This window comes from Chelmon rostratus, chromosome 19 (genome assembly GCF_017976325.1).
Source record: "Chelmon rostratus isolate fCheRos1 chromosome 19, fCheRos1.pri, whole genome shotgun sequence".
NCBI classification, from domain to species: domain Eukaryota; kingdom Metazoa; phylum Chordata; class Actinopteri; order Chaetodontiformes; family Chaetodontidae; genus Chelmon; species Chelmon rostratus.
Window position 1 is genome coordinate 8,055,250 of NC_055676.1, and position 23,880 is coordinate 8,079,129.

General features: G+C 41.8%; 1 protein-coding gene across 4 annotated transcripts in view; it reads right to left on the reverse strand.

Annotated features, from left to right (window-relative positions):
• The window catches only part of whrna (whirlin a), a 141,860-nt gene extending 126,746 nt beyond the window's left edge, over nucleotides 1-15,114 (reverse strand). For all 4 annotated transcript variants that reach the window (XM_041960086.1, XM_041960084.1, XM_041960085.1 and 1 more), the window contains exon 1: nucleotides 13,662-15,114. In XM_041960086.1, the coding sequence (XP_041816020.1) occupies nucleotides 13,662-14,405 (744 nt within the window). In that variant the 5' untranslated portion in view covers nucleotides 14,406-15,114. The remainder of the gene's footprint in view (nucleotides 1-13,661) is intronic.
• Nucleotides 15,115-23,880: the final 8,766 nt, after the last annotated feature.

Sequence of the window (23,880 nt, forward strand, 5' to 3'; positions counted from 1 at the left end):
GCCACAACAGACACACATACCGATGCAACACACAGCAGAGGAAGCTTTCCTGTAACAACAGAACCAGCCGAGCTTGTGCTGCAGTATGAAGTGTGGAGCTAACGTTAGCTGTGGCTTTGTGACACAAAAAGCAACATGAAAGAACAGTTTCTAATATCCGAGCCACAGATCTGGTTATTTAATTGGCTTCAAATGAGTCTTAAAATTCACACAGTTTCTCTTGACTGTGCCTCAATATTGAATATATCTGCTTAGCCACATTAGCCATGGAACATGCAAATCCAAAATTCAAGGCTAACCAGCAAAATAAACAATGAAGCAACATAAATGATAAAACTTACAGGTACTAAGTTTGAAGTACCGATGCATCCTTGAGCTTCAGCTTTGAATTGAATGCTGCTGTGTATTGGCCCTCAAAGCAGCCCAAAGTAAAACGATTGGTGCAAACAACAGCTGTTGTGGGGACATTTCCATCAAGTTATCCACTGGGTCTTCACTTCCTCAGATGGTGGGAGTAGATGAAGACCTTTGTGTTGGTTCTTGCAGCCAATAACAGAGAAATTGGCACGTGCTGCTCATAATGTTACCTTCCACATCTTCACGTCACCGGAGTCAGCGTTACAGTGAGGAAAACAGTAGTCAAGATGTAACTCTAGTTCTATGAGTACATGCATACCCCTCTGCCTGCATGTTGTCACAGCCACAGTTAAGCACATTGTTTTCAATGTACTAAAACATTTGTCACGGGAATGACGGATTACAAAATCCAAATTGTATCCAAAACCTGTGATGAAACCGGTACACTTCCCACCCCAACAAGAAAATTTAAACGAGTGATTATGACAACAGCAACAATGAAATGCTGTTTTCTATGGAGACAAGAGCTATGATGAACTGCTAGTGAAGTAGTAGAGCTACTATGAAGAACTGGACTGAAAGGGCCGTAAGAGAGAGAGGGGGGAGACTTCTGTGGAAACTGGAGCATTTCTTTACTGGTAAGTGTTTGAAGGTATTCAGTCCTATCTTACCTGATGGTTGAGTACAGCAGTGCTCTTCAGCAAGTGTCGATCTGGCTTATTTCACAGTGGTTTTACATAATCCTCTTCAGAGAAATCGCTGCAAACGTGGAGTTGTCTTGCCAAAGGAAAGGACTGTCTGATGGCAAGGTAAAGCGTAAAAATATTATAAAATAGTTTACACTTATAGTGATATTGATTATTTTAGGTGGCCGTTTTTTAGGTGGCTAAAATATGTTTTGCTGCTGACCCAGTCCATAGTAGTACATGAGCTTAGCTTCTGTGCTGGTACTCCGGTCGGCTACTCTTGCCATTAATGGAGGTAATTCAGTGACTACCTACCACCACACCCTTAACCCCTATATGAGCCAACATGTCAAGGCCTACAAGACTCATTTTAGTGTCATCTGTGAAGGAGACGAAGTAGAAGAAGAAGAAACTACCATCACTCTTCTCTATTTCCATTACACTTAGTTTTGTCAAAAGGTCATTTTGCGATTCAGTTTGTAAAGGTTTACAGCTTGCTGTGCTGTTATCCTGCATTTCTCTCTCTACAATTATACAGTTTAAAAAAAAAAAGGTTAGGACGAGTGCAGCTTGACTGACAAAATGAGACTTGACTTCTCAACAATGCTTCCAAACATAGAGGTTACAGAGGCAGCCCAACTCTGTGAGTGAGTGTGAAAAACTCACAAGAGGAGAACAAATATAACCGCATGCCACTTCAAATAACAAGCTTCCTTCAGGTGGAATTGCCACTTAACAGACACTTTTCCTACAGCAGTTACATACAGCAAATACAGCCTGAAGTCATGGTCCCTCAACTGCACACCATCCATCCATCCACTGTAATTTAAGAAGGCAAGCGTTCACAACGACAGGAAGTGAGGTAGGTCAAATTATATACTTTTTCATTTTTTACATTTTAAAATCTGGCCAATCACTTGGTAAAAAAGCAGGTTTCTGTCATTCCAGAAAGCTCTCTGTATCTCTCAAAGAAGTCCTCTCTTTCCCCCTCTGAGCAGGATGATTATCACCACTGAGCCTGTGTGTGTATGCGGTAGATATATACACATGGGCCCGGCTCATAATTATACCTGTCAAGGAGCAACAGACAAAACCAAAGTAACAATGAACCTTACAAATCCTCATTGATATTCAAAGCAGACCTCCTGTAGTCTCATGACTCCCACGGTGGTTGAGATGGAGCCGCAGAGAAAAATATCCAACAAGCTCAATTCAGGCATAAATCCCTCCTGAGGTCAGGCCAGCTGTACATTGTGGTAACACCTCTGATCAGTTATCAGCCTACACTGCAAAAAAGCTCAGTCAGGAGGGCATCACTGAGCAACTCCATCAATCATCAACCACTGACAAAACCCCAATTAAAGGAACACTTAAAACTGCTTAGCAGAAGTCCTCACTCGCAACAACGATTGCCTTCATTCATACACACGGGTACACATTTTCCATTTTTTTTAGAAATTCAACACTTTATCTTAGGTGATCTTGACATCTTTCAATTAATCTGTAAAGGCTATATAAATCCCACACCATTTCCAATCCCTGTTTTTTGGCTCTGGGTCCTCCAATTGTAAAAACAGCTGCCAGCACATGTTTAAATTGCTTTACATTTTAATCCAGGCCTACTATAGATACGTGTACAGAAACTGTAGCAGAATTATGCAGGACAATTTATTGAAATTTAATGCCGACCTCAATCAAGACCTTCACAAACACAGAGCAAATGCATTAAGATAGACACCTGCATAACGCAGTGCAAATCTAGTGCAACAGCCCTGCAATAAATTTGTTTGTCAAGCTAGTTGTGTCAAAAAAAGACTTGACTGATTCTATCCAATCTTTGTGGCAGCAGTTCCTGGTGTTGTTATATTGCTGTATATAATGTATGTACAATATTGCAACCCTGCTTCCAAAAATATTGGGATGCTGTGTAAAACATAAATAAAACAGACAATTTACCAATCCTCATCAATTGAAAACAGTACAAAGACAAAAAGGGTAATGTTTGACCTCATCAACTTCATTGATTTTTGTAAATATTTGCGTATTCTGAATTTGATGCAGCAACACGTCTCAATCAAGTTGGGGCAGGAGCAACAACAGACTGGGAAAGTTGCGGTACGCTCCAAACACACCTGTTTGGAACGTTCCACAGGTAAACCGGTTCATTGGTAATAGGTGATAGTATCATGATTGGGTACACCTATAGGTAAACTTAATCCAGTCTAAACTAAATCATAGGAACAGCAGTGCAAACGACAGCTTCCAAAATGGCCATAAAGTTGAATCAACACCTCTCTTCAACAAAAACTGAACATAACAGCCTTCCAGAAGGTAGATTTTACTACAGGGCTGTTGTTAGACTGCGTTAGTTTGAGCTAGGAGTACTAATAACTTTTACATGAGGTGTGAAAATGATGTGTCTCACCACAAGCCTTAAATAATAGAATTTGATGTCTGTAAAACTCAGAGCACCCCAGAGACTAATAGAATAAGTCATTTCCTGCCTGTGGACAGAAGTGACCAGAAATGGAGGGATTCAGCTCATTGACCGGATATTAATGGTTGCTTCTGGTGATTTAGTGCTGTGGAGACCAGGTGATGGATTGGGGACACCTTCATTGTGAACTGAAGCATTTGGCGGCTCCATTGTAAAGCAATTAGACTGCTACAATAGAGTCACTTTGGCTGCGAATCTGTCTAAAGGACCCCAGGTGGGCCAACCAGAGGAGAATAAAAACGCTATCTTAAGTTGGACATAACAGTGAGATATTTGACACCAAAGGAGGGGAAAGAGGAGAGATAATCCTGATTTAGAGCCAGGAACGACTCACAAGGCTGAAACTACATGTGTGTTCGTATGTGCACATGTATGAATTTACACTGATATTACAAGCCTGTATATGGCTGTGGGCACAGCCTTTAAAAAGTGTTTGAAATTATACACGTCTGTCATCTATCTGAACAACTGAAGGTGAGAGGGCGGGTATATATAAAAAACAAAAGTATTTTAGAGGGATTAAGAAGGCAAATCAAGAACAGCTGGATAAAACATCAACAAGTGTGGAAGATTACAGATTAAATGTGCTGCAAAGGACATCATCTGCTGCCCTGACTACATATAAATTACAATAAGAACTCCTCTCAGTGTCTTTCCATCATGTCCCGCTTAGCCTTCACATCAACCCTCCAACGCCAGTAAACATTTCAATATTCATCAGTACAGTGTGCCACAACACAGAGATGGCCCTGGCCCACTTAATTAAAGCAATTTATAAATATTTCATATGATAATAACTAACTAACTAACTAAGGTGCTACACTAATCTTTGAGAAGGGTTGAACAATGCTGTTAAAATCAATCATGATACAAATAATACATTTTCGATATCAATATTCATCTCAATAGGACCAAGATAAGCAAAAATAACATGTGACATGATCAGTTGATGTTTGCTAACTTTGGGCCACTGCTATGCATTATAGACAAAACTGTGTTATTCATTGGTCCATTCGTCCATGGTTTCTGCTTCCTTTCCCTCCCTCTGCCAACTCCTTATACTGCAGCCAAATCATCTAACAGCACTCACTCTCTTCTGCCCTTCCTCCTGATTAAAAGCTTGAGAGACATTCTTTCCTTCGCTTTAAGTAGCTGCACTAAGAACCTGAACTGAACAGAACACTTCACTTCTGTTCTTTTCTGTGAGAAGGAAAGGGCAGAAGACACACTTTCTGTATAAACAAGTAATCTGTGGGTCAGGGAGCTGTGCAGTGTGCAAACATGTACTCACTGTGGGATGGAAAATGTAGGAAAGCCTCCAGCTGAGCTGTGAATACAGTAGTTCTGAGATGGTCCAACATGTTATTTTAAACAACAGGGAACATGACACAGAAAAGGAGGCACTGTTCAGGGTAAAGTCAAATTTATGGCTTTCTTTGTTCTTCGTTGATCTGTGTGATTGATGCCAATATTCTTCTGTCCTTGAGGCAGAGAAGAATAAGCGCTGACCCTCCAAACTTCAGCCATGACTCGTTTCGTACTCATACAGCTCCGGACAGTCACACTGGAAGCCAGCCAGGACAAGCCGGTGGCCAAATAAGTGTTGGCCAGTGGAGTATAAAGGTGCTAAGCGTCTTGCTCAAGGGCACCTCAAGGGTAGTTATTGAAGTAGCACCCGTTCACTTTGTTTAATCAGTTTCCCAGCCGGTCCAACAATTCCATCTGTTCCCCACCATTATATCCTCCTGTTGCCCAAACAGAATAATCAGCATTTTAACAGCCCCATTTTCCAGTTCACTGTATCATTTTAAAATATACGGTGCTTGATTTTGTTATAGGACCACCACATAAACACTGTTCACAAGTGGCATCCAAAACATTTGTTTTTTTGTTTTGCTTTTTAAAATTATTAAAATAAACTTCACTTTACTGAGACAAAAAAGTCAGCCTCAATGCCAGTTACATGGTGGTCCTGTTCTAAGAGAAGAAATAAGAGAAATAGAAATAACACATTTGGGGAACTAGAAAGAAAATTCATGAAAATAATATGGGAATGAATTACCAGATTAAAAAGATTAAACTTGTTGTCTTGAGATAACACTAAACTGTGATTATGCATCGCATTGAATCTGAATGAACTGCTATTAAAGTCATTATGACAGATGAATGAAATGCAAAAGTCTTTAATTTATACTGCCAAACTCCCTTGACTAGTTAACACTGAATATTGAGTATACTGCATCATCAGCTGTTTGTTGCTGCTGGAGCAATTTTTTGGAAAGATGACACTTTGAGGGAAAAATGACTCAGCCTCGATTAATTTACTGTTGTGTTTTAAGCATTTGCAGCACTGAAAATCAATTCTCATTAATATTGCCATTGATTTAAAAGAAAGCCAAAAATAATAAATAAACCCTGTGTGGCTGAAGCAAAAAGCTGAGGTTTTTTTTTCAAAAAAGGTTACTTACATAACCTCACAAATCTTTTCAACAAGAAACATTTCAGAGCCAGCCAAAGGTCCCTTCAATTCATCATGAACACAGACTGTTCTTGCAGTTCATACAGAATACTTCAATGAAATGTATTCGCTACAAGACAGGAGTGACGTTTTCCAATAGTGACTCCATTCTCTCAGCCATTTACAGTAGAAGGAGCACCTTTCATGCAAATCAGAGCACAGCAAGCACAGCGTGATTTGTATCCGCATAACTTATTTCTATGAGTGCACACATTCACCAACAAATGAGCCTCTTGTGATTTAAAATGCCATCTGACACCCAGGAGAAGTGGTTATGTAAACCAATGGCCTTTCAGAGACTGTAATAAATGGAACCATGGCAGAAAGAGTTATCCACTTGTTTTGTCTATCTAGTAAGATTTTTTTTATCCTGGAGGATTTAAGCATTTTATTGGATAAAAAGAATAACAGAGGTTAGAGACCTTTGATGCTAGAATTTTCATCATTTGTTTTTATCTTAGTTTTATTATTATAATTATCAAGTGGGTTTCATTTTCCATCTTATTTTTCATTGATCTTCGGTGCTCAAGGGCATGTTAGCAGTAGTTGTTGAGGCTTGGGAACAATGAGAGGAGAGAGATAATTCACCTTTGCTCTGATTTAACCGGCATGACATTCGTGCTGTTTACAGAGGAGTTGTCTAACCTTCAGGGCACCTTTAGGCAACAATCAGCCCCATGTTTGTAGAGAGATGCACTCCAAACATCTTTGACAGACAAATCTGATGCTCAGCATTATTAGAAACATTCCAGCACATGTAAACACAAGCCTTGAGGCCAGGCCTAAAGGCACTGCAACTCATCTATTCCAGACTGCTCACCGCAGTGCTTAATCAGACGTTACAGACAAGACACTCCACACACCGAGGCTACCAAACATGGCAAGCGATCTGTTCTAACTACTGCCAGTTTGCACACAGAAGCAGAGCCAGTTCGACACCATGTCATTTATAGAATTCATCAACAACTTTATTTTATGCTCAAGAAAAGCCAATGCATGATTATTTTCCATTTTTCAATAGACTACCATAGGGGCTCAAATGGTAGCCACGCAGACCTTCCAACAACTGCTTCTTAAGATATGAGCAAGTTTAACACTAAAGTACTATTGGGAAAGTTTCACTAAGATATGAAAAGAGAGTCCTCATCCTTGAAGCTTTTTCTCTTGTAAAAGTGTAACATGAAACACTTCCATTAAGGCAGAATGTAAAACCCACATTTATTATATAGCTTGTCTTGTCACATACGATACTCACACTCTCCTGTCAGGCTCTGGAATGATTTTCTCTGACTGTTAGAATTTTTCAGCTCTTTTCCTCATCATAACATTCTGTTAGATGAGTAATTCTTGGCAGCTTGACAGACGATTCAGTCCCCGGTCCGTCTCTGCAGTTAAGACGTCAGGAGAAGCTCTCGGATCGCTTCCACTCATCTGGAATTTATTTTCTCCATGGTATCCACTTTACACGACCGACAGGAGCCTCCACAGGTTAAACAAGGCTAACTATAACACTTCCTCGAATATAATACAACCCTGACGTTTTCAAACAGAATTTCCAAAAATAAGTGTCTTATATTCCGGCCAATATGGTTATATATCTTGTAATATATCTTGCTATTACTAAGATACTTTGTGTGTGTTTAAGCTTCTTGGTCAGCCTGGTCAATAGGTTCACCAGACAAGCAGTAAAACTGGCGTGAAGCAGAGTGAAAGACACACAATGTTACAAGCTAACCTCTTGGAACAGTGAATCTTAAGTAGTGTCCTCATCAGAAAAACAACCCTTTCCTTACAGGCAACCTCAGGCAACCTCTGGTTCAGTGAATAATTAATCTCTCTGAAGCAAAGGTGTAATATGGAGTGGATCAAACAAACTCCTAAAGTGATGTTCAATTGATTTACAGTTGAGAATAGGGGTGGGCAATGTGGCCAACATCTTCTTGGTATATGTAATTTTAAAGCATGATCACCGTATATATCACAGTACAGTAATTGTTCTGTAAATTCAGTTAAAAAATGCTTTAATAAAACCATACCACGTCATATCACATATGATTATTTCTTTTTTTTATGTCGAACTTCCATGCAAACAACAGCAACTCCCTCCAATGAGAATTTAAAAACGAAACACTGAAAACAGTACAACTAACTTCGTCACTTCGTTGCTCACGTCGTCACTTACTGGAAATACCCCATTTGGTTTAGACAAGGGGTGGCGCCTGAGGCGAACATGCAGGAGGAGGTGGAGGACTCATCCGTAATGACGTCTCTGCGTTGATGTCCATACTTCATGGATTTGGACGTGGAGAGTTGAAAGCAATACAGGTATGCAGAAAGGAGTATGAAGCAGTAACACTCCTTTCAACATCATCAACACACCCACTTGCTCGCTGTGTATCAGTGCAAACACTGTGAATGACACTGTGTAAATACAGCTTAAGGGATAGCTCCCGTACTGAAAACAATTTCGCCAAATCTCTACCACTGGACACATTTCTACCCCCCGCATATACCGTCACACTGTCCAACCCTCGTTGAGACTGATCTGTGTTTTGCAGTGCTCCAACATGTGCTCCATAAGGAATCACAGAAGCAAAGATGCCATTGCATGAGGTCCTTTAAATTGAAATAATACACAGTGGTGAGGTGTAAACTGTGACAATTAATAACATGCAGAGTGATTCCACTGCTTTTCATGCGCTGCCAGCACATTACTTTGGTTTTGGGCTAAGTAACTGCAAATTCTCAACAGCAAGCACTCTGGTGCAGGTCTGAATGTTGACAAGAGTGAGTACAACAAACTCATGTCAGGACAGCAGAATCAGATCCAGCTATGAATCAATTAATACCGCCCTTAAGTTTAACCAGATTTCTATCTGCCTCCCACCATCTAATCAACACAGCAACCATTAGTAGTCTGCAGTGCTGCTCCAGGCCACTCGGCTCCCATTTCTCTGACTTGTGGCCAAGTCTTTGCATGTCAGTGTGCCTGGCAGTGGCCCAGGTGTCGACCCAGTGAATTTAGACCGGCCAAGTCTTCATCTTTTTTTTTTTTTAATGGCCTCTCCCTGTGGTCCTTCCGGTCCCTTTGCAGGGTAGTCATAGCATCAACTACCCCAAAGACATCAAACTACAGTGCTTCTTGATGTCAACCAACAAGGTTATCCCCAGACATCTTGGCTTATGTCACCCTCTCTTTCTCTGTAGGTGTCTACCTCTGTTTCTCCCTCTCACACCCTCCTCAGGCTTGAAACCAATCAGAATAAAAAGTCAGAGAGACAGGTAGTCTTTGGCTGACTGTGAGACAAGACTGCTTGTCTTGTTGTTGTTGTTGTTGTGGCTCTGGCTTCAAAACAACACGATTTATGTCCCTAATCCTGTCCTGTCACATCTCCGAACTGTCCAGCACACCACCAGAAGATGATAAAGAAAAGTCTAAATGCTGACTGGGTAGCTAACCTTGGCAGTGACTCTAGGGACCGGGGCCAAAGCAGGCTCTTAGGGAGAGGAGAGAGTCAGAGAGACAGAAAGAAATACAGCTGTAAGCCCTTGACGCGTCCCCTGGGCCAAACAACAATCTACTGCATTCAGAGGCCATCCCTGAACTCATCAGGCGACACAGGTTTGCTAAAGTGGAGCAGATTAGGCCTAAGTAGAGGTATACAGTGGGGGGAAGACAGCGTGTATGAGTAATGTGCTGGAAACAAGATAAGTTACAGACTTATTTAAAGCCCTACCTTATTGTTTGTGCAGAATTAGTGATTTGCTATTTGTGTGCATAATAATCAGGCTGAGCAAATGAGCAAAACTGAAACTGATGGAATATATTTTCAAAAATAATCAGAGTAGGTTGTCTAGAAGGGTTTTTAAAGCAGCATTAATCCTTCTTTTGGCTAATAACTCTCCAAAAATAGCTTTAAAAACCCACATAGCTCTGATAAATGATCACCAAAGATTTTATAGCTGGTTTGTTTGCTAAAAAATGCCTGTTTACACATCCAGCAGTAACTCTGTTTGGTGCTGAGCACAGTGGTAGAGTGGGTTTATCAGAGCCTGTTTGCTGAAAACAGCTGCCTACTGCTGCTGGAAACAGGGTTGACCAGAGCGGTGAGACTGAATCAATCAGAGCTTCGTGGAGCTGCAGAGTTGGATAAGTCTCATCCCAACAACCACTTTCCCATTACACACAGTCATTTGACTGGACATAAATATAAAAGTACTGATTAGTGGAGCTTTGAATTTGGATACCCTGTGGGAGTAGAGTTCAATTCAAGGTGAGAAGACTGGATCAGATGTGATTTCTGTCACAAATGCATTCATCAAAAGTGCCCAGACAGCAGCTTATTCAAAGGTGACATTTCATCCGTCAAATGTGCCAGAGGCTAAAATGCACAGAGCGGTTTTCAGACTTGGCTGGGAGCTTATAATATGGCTGTAAATTTTATAAGAATAAAGAATACTGAAATGTGTTAAGACAATTTCAGCAAGAAACTATAATGGATAAATTCATGGAAGAAATGAAATGCATTCAAAATGTACACATTCAATCACTTAACCATTAATGAAGTACATGTTTATTCACGGTGTGTGGTTGTTGTCTAAAGACTTGGTAATAGTGATTCAATTATTGCTTAAATTCAGTATTTTGACTGTTCAAACAAGGAGTAAGTGGTTTTAGAATCAATCAGCAGTTCAATAGTCTTTCTAATATTCCCTCAGGGTTGTATAACATGGTGAAAATTGAATTTATGTAAAGCTCTTCCTTAAATTTTACCTTCAACACTATAGAAAGTTTCACATATTCTGCTTGTCCCAACATATCACTGAAGGTATATGACACTCAGATTGAGTGAAATATTCAAACCTAAGATGCTATGACATTAGGTAGAAATATTATAGGTGTCATCTGGTATATTCACCAGAATATGAAACATAATCGTGTGGGTTGTACAACGCTTGGCTACACAACATGAGTCTGTAATGATGAGCTCACTCGTAAGTCTGGCAGAGTTTAAAAGGTTAAAATGATTACAGTTCTAAAAGCCTGCATTAACAGAGACTAAACAGAGAAGGCATGAAATAACTGAACTTGAGCATTAATGACCTCCAGGGGGATTTTATCTGAGACAGGGCTTCTCTCGTGTTGGCTGGGTTCCTGCCCTGTCAGCTTAATAACAGCCAAGCAGCACCGATAACTGTATAACTAATAGTAGTCAAAACATAGTGCCATACTATAGTCATCATGGATGGCTTTGTAGTAGAATGAGTATCAGAACAATCATGAAATGTGGATTTGCTGACAATGGCAGAAGTGCAAAAAAATAAAATGAGGGAATACTATAAACAGAGAGATGTAGACAAAACACATATTTTGAATAATTTCATCCATTCTTGTTTTCACTCCCTCTTAATCTCGAAACTGAGACAAGGACTCACATGAGAAGTGACCTGCGCTCTCTGACAAAAGAACCTCAACAGTAAAACTGGTCATGTACAGTGAATGCAATCAATAACCTTCACTCCACAGATGAGAGACATTTTTAAATATGGGGAAAATTGATTGGAAAAGCATGGATGGTTAATGCTGTCATTAGTATTCTGTCCAACACAGACGGAGATCACGTTCGATATGAGGTGCAGAGACATTCTGCTGCTGTCTTTTGAAAGAATTTAGTCTGAAGAGCAGATTTAGAGTAACCACTAGCACAAAATTAGGCCAATGACTTCATTACTCTTACATGCATCGTCACTGGTCCCGTCAGCAGAAAGCTATGCATTAACACATAGGGGTTATGCATCTTCCTCAGAGGCACTTTAGCAATACATATAATGCACTTAGCAATGTTACCAAGTGTTTTGCAAAAAATATTAGAGTAATAAGGGAAAATAACTATTTTTATAAAATGCATTAATCTAAAATCTACCATGGGCCTAAGACCCAAAGGTCAATCTCACGATCCATGCCATAGGACAGGAGATACTTAAATATTATCTATATCCATCCATAAATGTATCAGGGACCTTGACCCTGTAAAGCCTTCAACATATTCAATATCACACAGGCACCAGTGAATAAAGGCAAAATCTGGGGTAACATGTTCTCATCTCTTGGCATTAGTTAAAAGCCTGTAGGTGCAGTATTTTGGATTTACTGAAGGCAGAGGCTGGCCTTATGGCTGAGCCTCGCATTAAGTGAATTACAAAAGTCCACATGAGAGGAGATAAAAGTCTGGATGACTTTTTGGAGATTGGCGAAGGTTAGAAAGGACTTAATATGAGCTACAATCCATGGCTGTCAGAGGGAACAAATTGGTGACCTTTCAAACAACAGGCATACAATCACTCCTCTAAAAAGCAGCTTATAGGTATCTGGTACTTTTTTGTGGCTTTTTCTGTACTGATAACTCTTCTATCAATGTAAGTGCAAACTAGGACTGCCTGAGTAGATGGAAATCAAAGTGGTGAACTCTCTTCTTTTGTCTTTATTTGCTGAAATAAAAGACTCACTGAGATTGAAATCAGTTTTTTTTAAAAGAGACCTTGCCAAGAGGGCAGCATAAGAACACAAGAAGAATAAATACAATACATAAAAAGGCTAAAACAGCTGTATGCTATAAAAGAGTATATGCAATATATCTAGTTAAGATGCTTTCATGTTAAGGTATGAGTTTCCAAATTATTTAAAACAAAGTTTAATCAATAAATAGGAAGCAAAAGCAGTAACCATGAGTGTACTTTTCAAGATGCCTTTAAACTGACTCGAGCCTTGTTAAAGAACTATATATCCCCCTGTTATAAGTATACAGCGCGGGCAAACTGGTGTGAATGAGTGCAATCACAGAATCGATCAGAAAAGCCAGGCGTGAAGTGGAGAAGAAAGGAGGCAAAAGCGGTTGGGATAGAGAGAACCACACAGCACTACAGACAGCTCACAGGGCTCACAACGCCAAGGACCTCACAGTCCTTTCTCCTAAATCAATCTTCGTGGTACACAAATCTGACGTGCTCTTTTATCACCTCATTTGCTAATAGGCTTTCTTTTCAGTCAGTGGAATTAACAATGGTGCACAGGGCTAAAGCAGGTCCAGTCTTTTATTCTGGGTTTATAGCTTTAGAGCAGTGGGGCCAACCTCCAGCTCTCTTCACACAAACTTTCACACAAACACACACTCCCCTCTACGGCTACCAGCTGCTCTGAAGGTGTCCAGTTACACACATGCTTCCTAGAAGTAGTAGTCAGTGTTCAGCTTACACTATTCTGCTGTTGTGACAGCTTGCTTGCTGACATGACAAATAACCAAAGCTGCCTCCAGCCAACTAAATTAATTTCCCTCTATAAATGGGGGCTTGTTAGCATCAAAAGGTCAATAATGGACACAGAGGCCCCTAAGTCATATGAGGCAGGAGCTTATTATACACAGGAGATGTAGGTTTAGAGGACAAGGCCAGTCTAGTAGTTCCCATGGCTGTGACATCTGTGCCGGTCCTCTGAATGGCTAAGGGGTTCTAATTTATAGCCTTTACTGAGAGGAGGTATGTGCTTTCTGTAAAAGTTGTGCGTGTGCAGGTTTGTCGAAGTGAAAAAAACAAAAGACAAACTTACCTTCACTGCTTCAGCGTGAGTCACTTTATCGAAGACTTTGTCGTTGACTTTCATGATCTGGTCACCGATTCGGAGACCCTCTTTCTCCGCCAGGCTCCCCGGCTCCACCAGGGACACGTAGATGCCGACCCCGTGCTCCGAGCCGCCGCGGATGCTGAAGCCCAGGCCCTCGTTGCTCTTGTGCCGCTTCATGGTGACCTGCCGCAGCTCTCCCGGCGGCTCGTGGACAAAGTTCCTCCCGAGCAGCGGCACCAGCGGAGCTGTCCCGTCGCTGCTGGTGCTGAAGCTGTCCGGCGAGCCCCGCAGCGCCACCTGAAACTCGGGCGGGTTGCTCGGCGAGAAGTGCGCCGGGGGGGTCGGGCTGGCGCTGGGGAAGTCGCCCGGCGGGGGTTCGGCGTTGCCATTGCTTGCAACTAAATCTGATTTTAAGTAGAGGCCCTCCGAGGTGTACTGCTCGAAGAGAAGCTGGTCGGAGCGGGGGATGACCAACCGCAACATGGGCAGAAGTTGCCGCTTGCTGGGCGCGTTGAGGATGACGTTGAGGGTCTGCACCAGGTCGTACACGTTGCGTTTGGAGTGGTAGACGTTGAGGCAGTGGATGAACTGCTCCCTCTCGAAGTCGTTGAGCAGGAGGTTGAGCGCGTTGTGCAGCTTCCTCACGTTGGCCGACAGGGTCCGCGCGCTGGAGGCCACCGAGTTGGCCGAGGAGCTGAGCGACATGCGCTCCAGGTCGGTGCTGCTCATCCTGGCGGTGTGACCGGGGCACGGCGCCACACTGGTGCGGGTTAGAGAGCGGGCATGACGGGCTGGGGGCACGGGATTAGACCGGCACTTGGCATCAGGAGCGCTGGAAGACTGTTATATCCATGCTGTCTGGCTGACAGATGAGCCACTTATTACTCGCAATTTGCTGGACAGAGCGATGAAAGGGGCAACTGCAACAGGCAATTAAGCCCAACAAATTCAATTTCACAGCTGACACAAATTAATTAGCACTTAGCATAATTTCAATATCAGTAATTGGATTCTGGAAACTTCATGTGCGAAACAGTGCGTCACGACGGGGAATGCAACAGCCTCGCGGAAAAGTGGCCCCGCTCCGTCAGAGAGCTTAGCAGCGAGCCACTTCAGGACCTCAGCCTGCGTGTCATTAGCGGCGGTCTTATTTTCCAGGAGGTCAGGTGGCTGCCGAGCAGCCGCTTCTCTGGTGTCCGCCTCGCCGCCGGCAGCTCCACAAGGCGAAATAAAACCAACAGCACAACTTCAAACGAAGAGCTACCTGCTCTGCTGTCGCGCACCCGGAAAGAGAAGCAATTTCCTCAGCGAAGAAAACGAAAATAAAAAGTTGTTTTGGTGCTCCTGCTCTGCGTCCCGGTGAGTTCCCGCTATCCCGCTCCGGACTCGGTTTTTACTTCCAACCGACGTCAAGTTCACAACATTATCTATCCGGCAGTGTTACGCGGACCGAGCGACGTGAACTCCCGCCGTGTGTTTCTTGTTCTTGTTTTATTATCCGTCCGCTTTGCGGCGCCGAGGTGACCCGCTGCTCGGTGCCTCCGCTTCCCAGACGTTACTACAGCGACAGAGCGGAGGCTGGCGGATCACTCGCCTCCAACCGTCCTGTCAGGAAGTGACGCACACTCGTGCAGCCAATACGTCGCTTATAACCGCCAGCACGCGCTCGTTTCCCTATACACATGGCACTTCCGCAAGCAATAAGTTACTAAACAGGACTTTAATTGGATATTATAATACCCTGCCTTTGATGAAGGAGCTTCTTGTTGTGTTCTTTTGTTTTCGGTTCCTCTGTGTTTTCAATATTTAGTTTAAATGTTCTAATAAAGCAAAAGATGACATTTTTGTTTCATTTTCTTGTACTATTTCAACTGGTAGTTTAGCTACTAACCTGTCCTACATGTTCTTTCTGATAAAAAAAAAAAACTGTATTCAAAGTTTATTTTTGATTATTTCCCACTACATCTACTCAGTGTTTCCTGTTCCTGTTTTGTTTTATGACACTTTACAGAGCACATCTCTAGAAAGTTCTCTCCAGAGTGGCTGGAGTGCACACTGTGGAATAAAACAAAAGAGAAAATGCACTCAAAGTCACTCCTAATTGATGTTTTGTTGTTGTTGTTGTTTTTAAACAGCAGCCATTTTGACTTGTTATTCATAACACCTGTGGTTTCCTGCAATAATATTAATGGTGGCTGTGTTCTGCTCAAATGTCCCAGATAGTCATGAACACAATACCAGGATCCTGGAGCTGAAGCAGCTGAATGGAATTCAGTCATCATTCCTTTTGTTAGTTACACCTTTTCCAACTGTGGCGTGCCAAAACTCTTACCTCCATCTTTTTACTTTACAATGTCGGCGATAAACAAGCAGAACATCTATCATCTATCACATCATTCATTGAAAAACAAACAATGTAACAAGAAAACACACAAACAACAACCGTTTATTAAATTCATTTGACTTAGTTTTGTTTATCACATCTACAGATAAATCAAGAAAGTATACATGACAGAGACACAGGCCTAATTAATGTTCAGCACACTCTGGGATGCTGTAAAATGACCAAACAGTTTTTGGATGAAAGTAAAATTTCAAAGAAAAAGTAAAGAACTGTAAAGAAAAAGATAATTGAAGTGGATTTTACCCACAACATTTCACCCAAGTGGCCATGGGGCCCTATGCAGCTGTATTATTTATGGAGCATGTGTCGGGATACTTAAGAGCTAGGTTTTCTATCTAATATCAAGTACCCCTTGAAAGCTCACAAACAACTCAAATCGACTCAGCTTTATTTATATAGCACTTTAAAGACAACAAAAAAAGGATCAAACATAAGCGAAGAAAAATCAACAATAATAATAATAATAATGATAATAAAGGCAAATGGTCACAAAGAGCCAGTAATGACAACACAGACCTACAGAGAGTTCAGGGGAAATACCTGAGCTGGTAAAATTAGGCACAGTTAAAGGCTAATGAGTAAAAGTGTGTTTTAAGACGATTCTTGAAAATCTCTTTTGTGGGGGAGAACTGGACGATGGTAGGAAGAGAACTCCATAGTTCTGGAGCAGCGATAGAAAAGGGTCTGTCCCCACAACATTAGTCCTGGATCTCCAGACAGACAGAAGTGATCTCAGTCCTCTCACAGTGTGATGTGGCTGCAGGAGTTCAGTAATGTAAGAGGGGGCGAGACCATTCAGCATTATGCAGACAAACATCAGGATCCTGTAGCTAACAGGCAGCTTGTAAAGGGGGGCAAGAATGAGAGTAATATGCTCCATCTTTGTTGACCTTGTTCAAACTCTCGCTGTTGGGATAAACAAGATTGTAATACCAAAATATAACAAGAGGCAATAATCGAGGAGGGAGGACATGAAGGCAGGGATGAGTTTCTCCAGCTCAAATGTACAGAGAACAGATTAAGTTTAGAGATGATCCTGCATGACGCCTAATTTTAATACTTATTTGTCAGACTTCAATCCTGAATATCATATAACTCCAAGACATTTTATATGTGGTTTAACAGAAGGGGGCAGCCATCCAGGATTTGATGTTGTGAAGTTATTGAGGTCAGTTAGTTTGCTGTAGTGATTAGGCTCTATGGGGCAGTAGATCTGTTTGTCATCCGCATAGCAGTTATGTTTTTGAAGACTGTGGCATAACAAGCACATAGACAGAGAAGAGGACTGAACCAAGTATGGATCCTTAGGGGTCACCACAGGAGGGTGAGGAAGAGCTGTTAATAGAGAAACTGAAAGAACTGCTGGACAAATATGAAGAAAACCAGTTTATGGCAGAACACATAAACAGTTAAGATTCCAGCTTGCCTGCAGGGTGATAACAAAAACACATGCAGAAGAGCTTCTGCATTTGTTTTCTATCAGCTGGCATTATTTCTAACAAGTCTATCAGATTAGATCGATTAGAGATTGCGCTTGTGGCACAGTGGGACTGGCTAATTACAAGATGACCACAGTGGAGTGGCTCCACTGAGTGCTATGATGCTACAACAACATCATCAACATCATGACTTCATCATAATAATGCTGTACAAGGACATCGAATATTGCATTAACAAGCACCAGAACAACTTTTCATGTTATCTGTGGGCCGAACAGTCATCTGATGAAAACCTGTTTATTTACATGGATTAAAAATCATGATCTTCAGTGAGGTCAGAACATTTTCGGTGCTCTGTAACTCAACTTTGAAGTGTCACTGTACTGAGATAACCGTCCATTTACTTCTTGATCTCACGTTGTAGAAGTGCAGCATTAGAATACCATATTGCATCAGTTTAGTACATTTATTCCTGATTTTGTTATTACTCTATCATTTCCTTCTTTCTCTGGACAGGGATCAGCCTCTGCCTGCTGGATTCCCTGATCAATGAGTCCTCAAGCAATGAGGTGCAAACGGTGATGCTATAAACCATAAATGAAGCCCTGTGCTCAGTAAATGAGGCCACTCAATTGACCAATGGCAATGTGCAGCTTCCGTGATGACCTTTCCTTGAAATCTGTGGCTGCTGAGAGTGAAATAGTCCTTCTGCTTTATTAACCAGACTGAGGACCGTCAGTTCTCACAAAAGGAACTATTGTGTCATTTTAATCTGAAATAGTGACCAAGTGTGTGCCGGGTGTTAGAATTACATCAACATCAAAGTAATTAGCGGGGTTGGAAATGCGCCGATAGACTTGGAAAAGGAAAATGGTATTTGAAAATGAGTCAGTAAGACAGAGAATGCACTGACTATCAGAGGAGCAAATGAGGTTAAAGCGGAGCTGACAGAAATCACAGATGAAGTCAGCGTTCTGCTTCCTGAACGTGACGCAGCAAAACTGTCAGCAAAGCAGCAACCCAGGCAACTGAGATAAAAGCAAGAGCATCTGATAGCATGCGCATGGTTTCAGAGGACGAGGTTTATCAGTCAATTATTTCCTTTGCTAGGTATTTATTTTCAGTCTTCTTCCTCCAAATAAGCATTCCAATTTTGGTTTATAAGGAAAAAGGTTTGATATTAGGAATTAGGGCTGCGTCTACTGATTCATCTCATCATTGATTAATCTGTTAATTATCTTGAAGATTAATGGCTGGATCATCTTGCCTGTTAAATATTCTGAAAAATGGGGAAAATGCACATCAGAAACTAACAGAGCCCAATATGACGTCTTCAGATTACTTCTCTTGTCTGAGGGACAGCTCAACAGCCCAAAAATATTCTATTCAATTTAAGATGATATAAAATGACAAAAAACAGCAAATCCTCAGATTTGACAGGCTACATCTGGTGAATCTTTGCCAACAAATAACTGACTCAGTTGCATTTATGGCTGTGGCTCGGGAGGTGTAGCAGTCGTCCACTAATCAGAAAGTCTGTGATTCAGTCCCTGGCTCCTGCACTACATGTTGAAAATGTCCTTGGGCGAGATATTACACCCCAAATTGCTCCCGAGTCATGTGAGGGTGCGTGAAAGGTTGTCACCTCTGATGAGCAGGCGGCACCTTACATGGTCGCCTCTGCCACCAGTGGGTGAATGCTGACTTGATTAGACTGGAAAAATGCAATATAAATGCAAAGCATTTAACATTTGCCGATTGATTTTTTGATGAGCAACTGATTGCTTCATCGACGAATCACTGCGGGACTGACAAATAAACACTCCCTAATGTTATTATACTAGGCCTCAACAGAGCTCCAAAATCCCCCAAAAAATTTCTCCCTGCCCACAGATGATGGTTTAATCTCAAATGTGAACTGTGCTTCCAACTTTGTGCCCACAGTCTGTCCCTTTCCCGTCACATGAAAATGTCTCCAGACACAGAGTCAGGTTCATAAAGTAAAGGTTTTCTCAGCTTACCATGGAGGGACTCTTCACAGAGCTCAACCCCATCCAACACTTTCAGGATGTAGCCCAGCTACCAAGTGGTTCTGTGGAGGAAACAACATGAAAGCAAATTATGAAGAGATGTCTCACTATAATAAGGACATTTTAGACTGACCATCCACCAACAACGACAAACATACTGAACACTGCATTCTGTATGGAGATTGTGGTTGAAATGGTATTTTATCAGCCATCAGATTACCATTGTGTCTGTCCAGAAGAGTCCAAAGAATAAATCAAAACAAATATGACCAAAGCAAATGTGCGTTCTCACAAATAAAAACAGTCTCAATGAACACAATAACGTTTGTTGAATTATGCACAAGGCGTGACAACCTGTATAGGTTCAGTTAATCTGCAGGAAGACAGTAGTGCTGGTAGACAGTGGTACAAGTAAAAAAAAAAAAAAGTTTTGGTGTTATGAATAAAGTCCATGTTTGAAATCACAAACCAGTACACATCTAATATTCATCAAATATTCCATACAGTTGATTGATGATGGTGCTGCTGCTGATGCACACATGGAGTGCTGGAAATGCAATAAATGAACAGAGGAAAAGCATTTCAGACATGTTTATCAGAGAGATATAGAGATAACAGTGAAGGCTGTGTTCAGCTGTGCTATCAGTGAATGAATAATGGTGATACAGCAAACATTTGGACAGTGTTTTGGTTTTTTATCTGTGTGACTAAGCAGGTCAAAGAGAGACTGTGTATACGCATGAGCACTTGCGTCCATTTGTGTGACTGCGTGTGAAGTTGATCGATGACAGTAATTAGAGGAGTTCACCAGTGGGAAACAGTGAGAAGCCAAACACTATTATAATGGACAGAGGCACACGCTGCACAACAAGCACAGCAGCCGAGAAGAGATATATAGAGAAAGTTCACTGTGTGAGGAAAGAACATGAGAAAAAAGGGAGGCAATGAACACAATGACTTCTTCAAGAACACCCACAGAGCTAATGATTTTGGCTATTATCAAGCTTTTCAATTTTAACTGCAGAGGCTTTTAGCTGAACGCCCAGCGCTACAATCCCAGGGATGGACAAAGACGGATTCTCTCATGGTGGCAGAACAATTGATGTGCTAATGAAGAGATGACCGCTGTGAGAACTACTGCATTATGATAACAGCTCTGTGTGTGACTGTGTGTGCATGTCAGACAGACAGAAATGCAGCAGTACTGTAAGCCCTAGGCTTCTCCTTTTAGCAGATCAGTATGACCAGGGCACTTTGCCCAGATTTACCAAAATAAAAAAAAAGCCTACCTACTCACAGTTAAGTTCCCACATTTCATGGTTAACTGTAATCAGTCTGAAGGCTTAATGAGGCTTACATGCTCACTTAATAGGCTTAACTGCGAATGACTAAAAGCTTAACAGAGTCATCAGTTTTCATCAAACGGAAGATAAATGTGCTCTAAACAGGTGGCCATTTAAAACAAAGGCCAACTGTGTTTAAAGCTTCATTAATCAGTGTTTTTATATTAACAATGGGTCAAATGGCTGTGTAATGTGCAATGAGTTGCTCATAGTTAACCCACAGAGAATTATCACCCAACTCTGCAGTTCCTCTCAAACCTACAGAGGACTTCAGCATCTATCAGCACATTGTTTAGGCTCTATGATCCGCAACTTTGCTGTTTTAGTTCAGTCTCACTGCCAAAACAAAGCTAAAATGAGAGTGAATATTGGTCTAGTGCATTAAAAATCCACAAGTTTAAATAGCATATGTTTAGTGTGTTATTTACTGACTAGGACTGTAGTTTCATTGAAGTACTCCAGAATTAAAGGTGCCCTGAAGAGTTTTCTTGTTAAAAAAGAACAAAACAAAAAAAAAAACATTATATTTACATTCAGTGTGACTCACCAAAACTCACTGTGTACATCCTTGAGGTCTAAACATGTTGAATGCACTCCCTTCCTTATAAAAGATTTGCAAAGAGTTTTACATAAAGCTCAAGTGTGGAACTTTTGTCTCCCCCTTCTGGCAGGAAGAGTAATTGCACAAACACTGTCAACATACTTGTGAATTATGGGGCCTATGCCACCATACTCCTAGGTGCTGTAGCCTACTCAGATGCTACCGTTGCTCCCCCCTTCAACTCTGCCAAACTGATCTTTTTCAGGCTGATATAAAATGCATCACTAACGGTGCACCAGTGCAGAAAGTCACCACAGACTACAGATCTAAAAACTCTGGCATAATGCCAAACACAGAGACATTTGCCTCGCAATTAGCTTAATCTGCATGGTGTGAATTTAACTGGAAAGGGCTTGAGTGTAACAGACATTCATTTATATGTAAAAGTTTACATCTTGCATTGTTTACATCCATGTTTAATGCCTCACAGGCCTCAGGGAATAAACCTGGACCCACCCAGAACATGTATACTCTATTTATTCCTGTTAACATGGACTCAATAGAATGTACTGATGGTCAACTTGAGAAAGTGTCATCACATCACAATCAACACTTGTTTAAGGTCAGCAGAACAGTTTGTCAGAACAGACAGCAGGAAATGGAAATGAGTGTCTGAAAACATTAACACTCTCTGACTGGAGTCGCACCTTAATGAGTCATGCAACATTAAGCTTTTCCCAGTGATTAACTTTAAAGAAGAACTCTGTTCACCTGGAAGAAAGGCTGTTTCATGTGGTTTTAAGTAGGTGATTAACTGATAAGGACATAAAATAACTGCAGTCACTTTGGTGTTTAAATTTGCACCAAAGTTTGATGTTTTGAAAAATTCTCTATACAAAATGGTGACAATGCATCTACTGTGGGTACAAAAGCTTTTTCCAAGCTCATTCAGTTGATACGTGTAATTGCTTAAAGCTGAAGTGCCTCAAAAGCAGCCCCTCGACTGTTCCCCACCAGCCTGCATGTGGAAAAAATGATTCATCAAGACTTGTGATACCAGTAGATGTCCACAATGAACCACATTTAATGAGTCAGTTTGTGATGCTAAATCTGTGGGATTGATCAAAAAAAGGCACAAAAAGAATAAAATCAAATGTATTCACAAGACTAACAGTCCACAGCCATGCCAGTAGCTATGTGAGGCTAAAGCACAGGCAAGCTTTGAGCTAAATGTGAATGTCAAATGGCCAACGCGCTCACAGCGGTGATGCTAACATGCTGGTATTTAGTGGGTAACAGTGGCTCACCATCTTAGATTAGTGTGTTTTCCATTCATGGAAGTTCACCACCAATTCCCTCATCTTACCAGTGTTGCTGCTGGTGGTTCAGCCTACCTCCATCACTGATGTAGCCCACAGTTGCAGAGTCGTCCAACACCCTCTGCAGGTCACCGGACTTGTATTTGGAACTGAAGTCTGAGGTGTAGAGGGTGAACAGAAAGAGTGACAGGACCAAAAATCTGAAAAAGCGCCAACACGGTGTCAGACAAGCTGTCAGCTTGCTCCCCAGAAGAACAGGCCAGATGGTGTTGAACGCCACTGGAGAAATCAAAGAACAGGACTCTCACTGCTGCTCAGCCTATCCTGACGGAGGCGTGTCCAGTGGGAGGGACCTGGCTCTGGTCACCCCTGAAATTTGATTGGCCAGCACAAGTGCGACCACACTATTCCAAAATATGATTGGCTATCTGCCCAGTGAGAGGCAGGACCCAAGTTTGAGCCACCTGTTTTAGAGACACAATATCTTTTCGAGGACTTACAGAATAAAGAATGAAGCTTTGCTTTATATTTGTATGATGTTGCTGTGTTGTGTTTTGATTTGTTGGACTATTTATATAAAAAAAATCTTAACTGTAATGTATGTTGGTACAGGAAGCAAGCAGGGTGTCTTCCACTGCACACGATCCTTCTCCACACTCAGGTGGAGGATGTGCTGGAGTACTCCACACAGCTGGGCGGCACACACTTGGAGCTGACGCCATCTGCACCTGCAGCCTTGCCTGGGTGAGGTCTTCCCAGCTCTCTTCTCACCTGCTCTGCTCTGTTGGGGGGATCGAAGAGGGCAGATGGTCGGAGAGCTGGGGGTAGAGGTCAACGGGGCCCTCACCATCAAATACGCTGAACAAAAGATTCACCTTGTTGGCCCGGTTCAGGCTTTGAGGCGAAGGTTGAGGCTTCGCTCAGAAGGTGGATCAGGATGTGATCTGATGTTACGTGGGGAGATGCCTCCTTCACCCTGGCATACAGCAGGTCCAGTGTCTTATTTCCTCTGGTTGGACAGTCCACCAACTGCTTGAATGTCTGCAGAGTCACAGTGTCTCAGGGTTGAAATCCTCAGATATCATGATAAAGGCTTTCTGTGCTGTGTCTGTAGTCATCTACCTCATT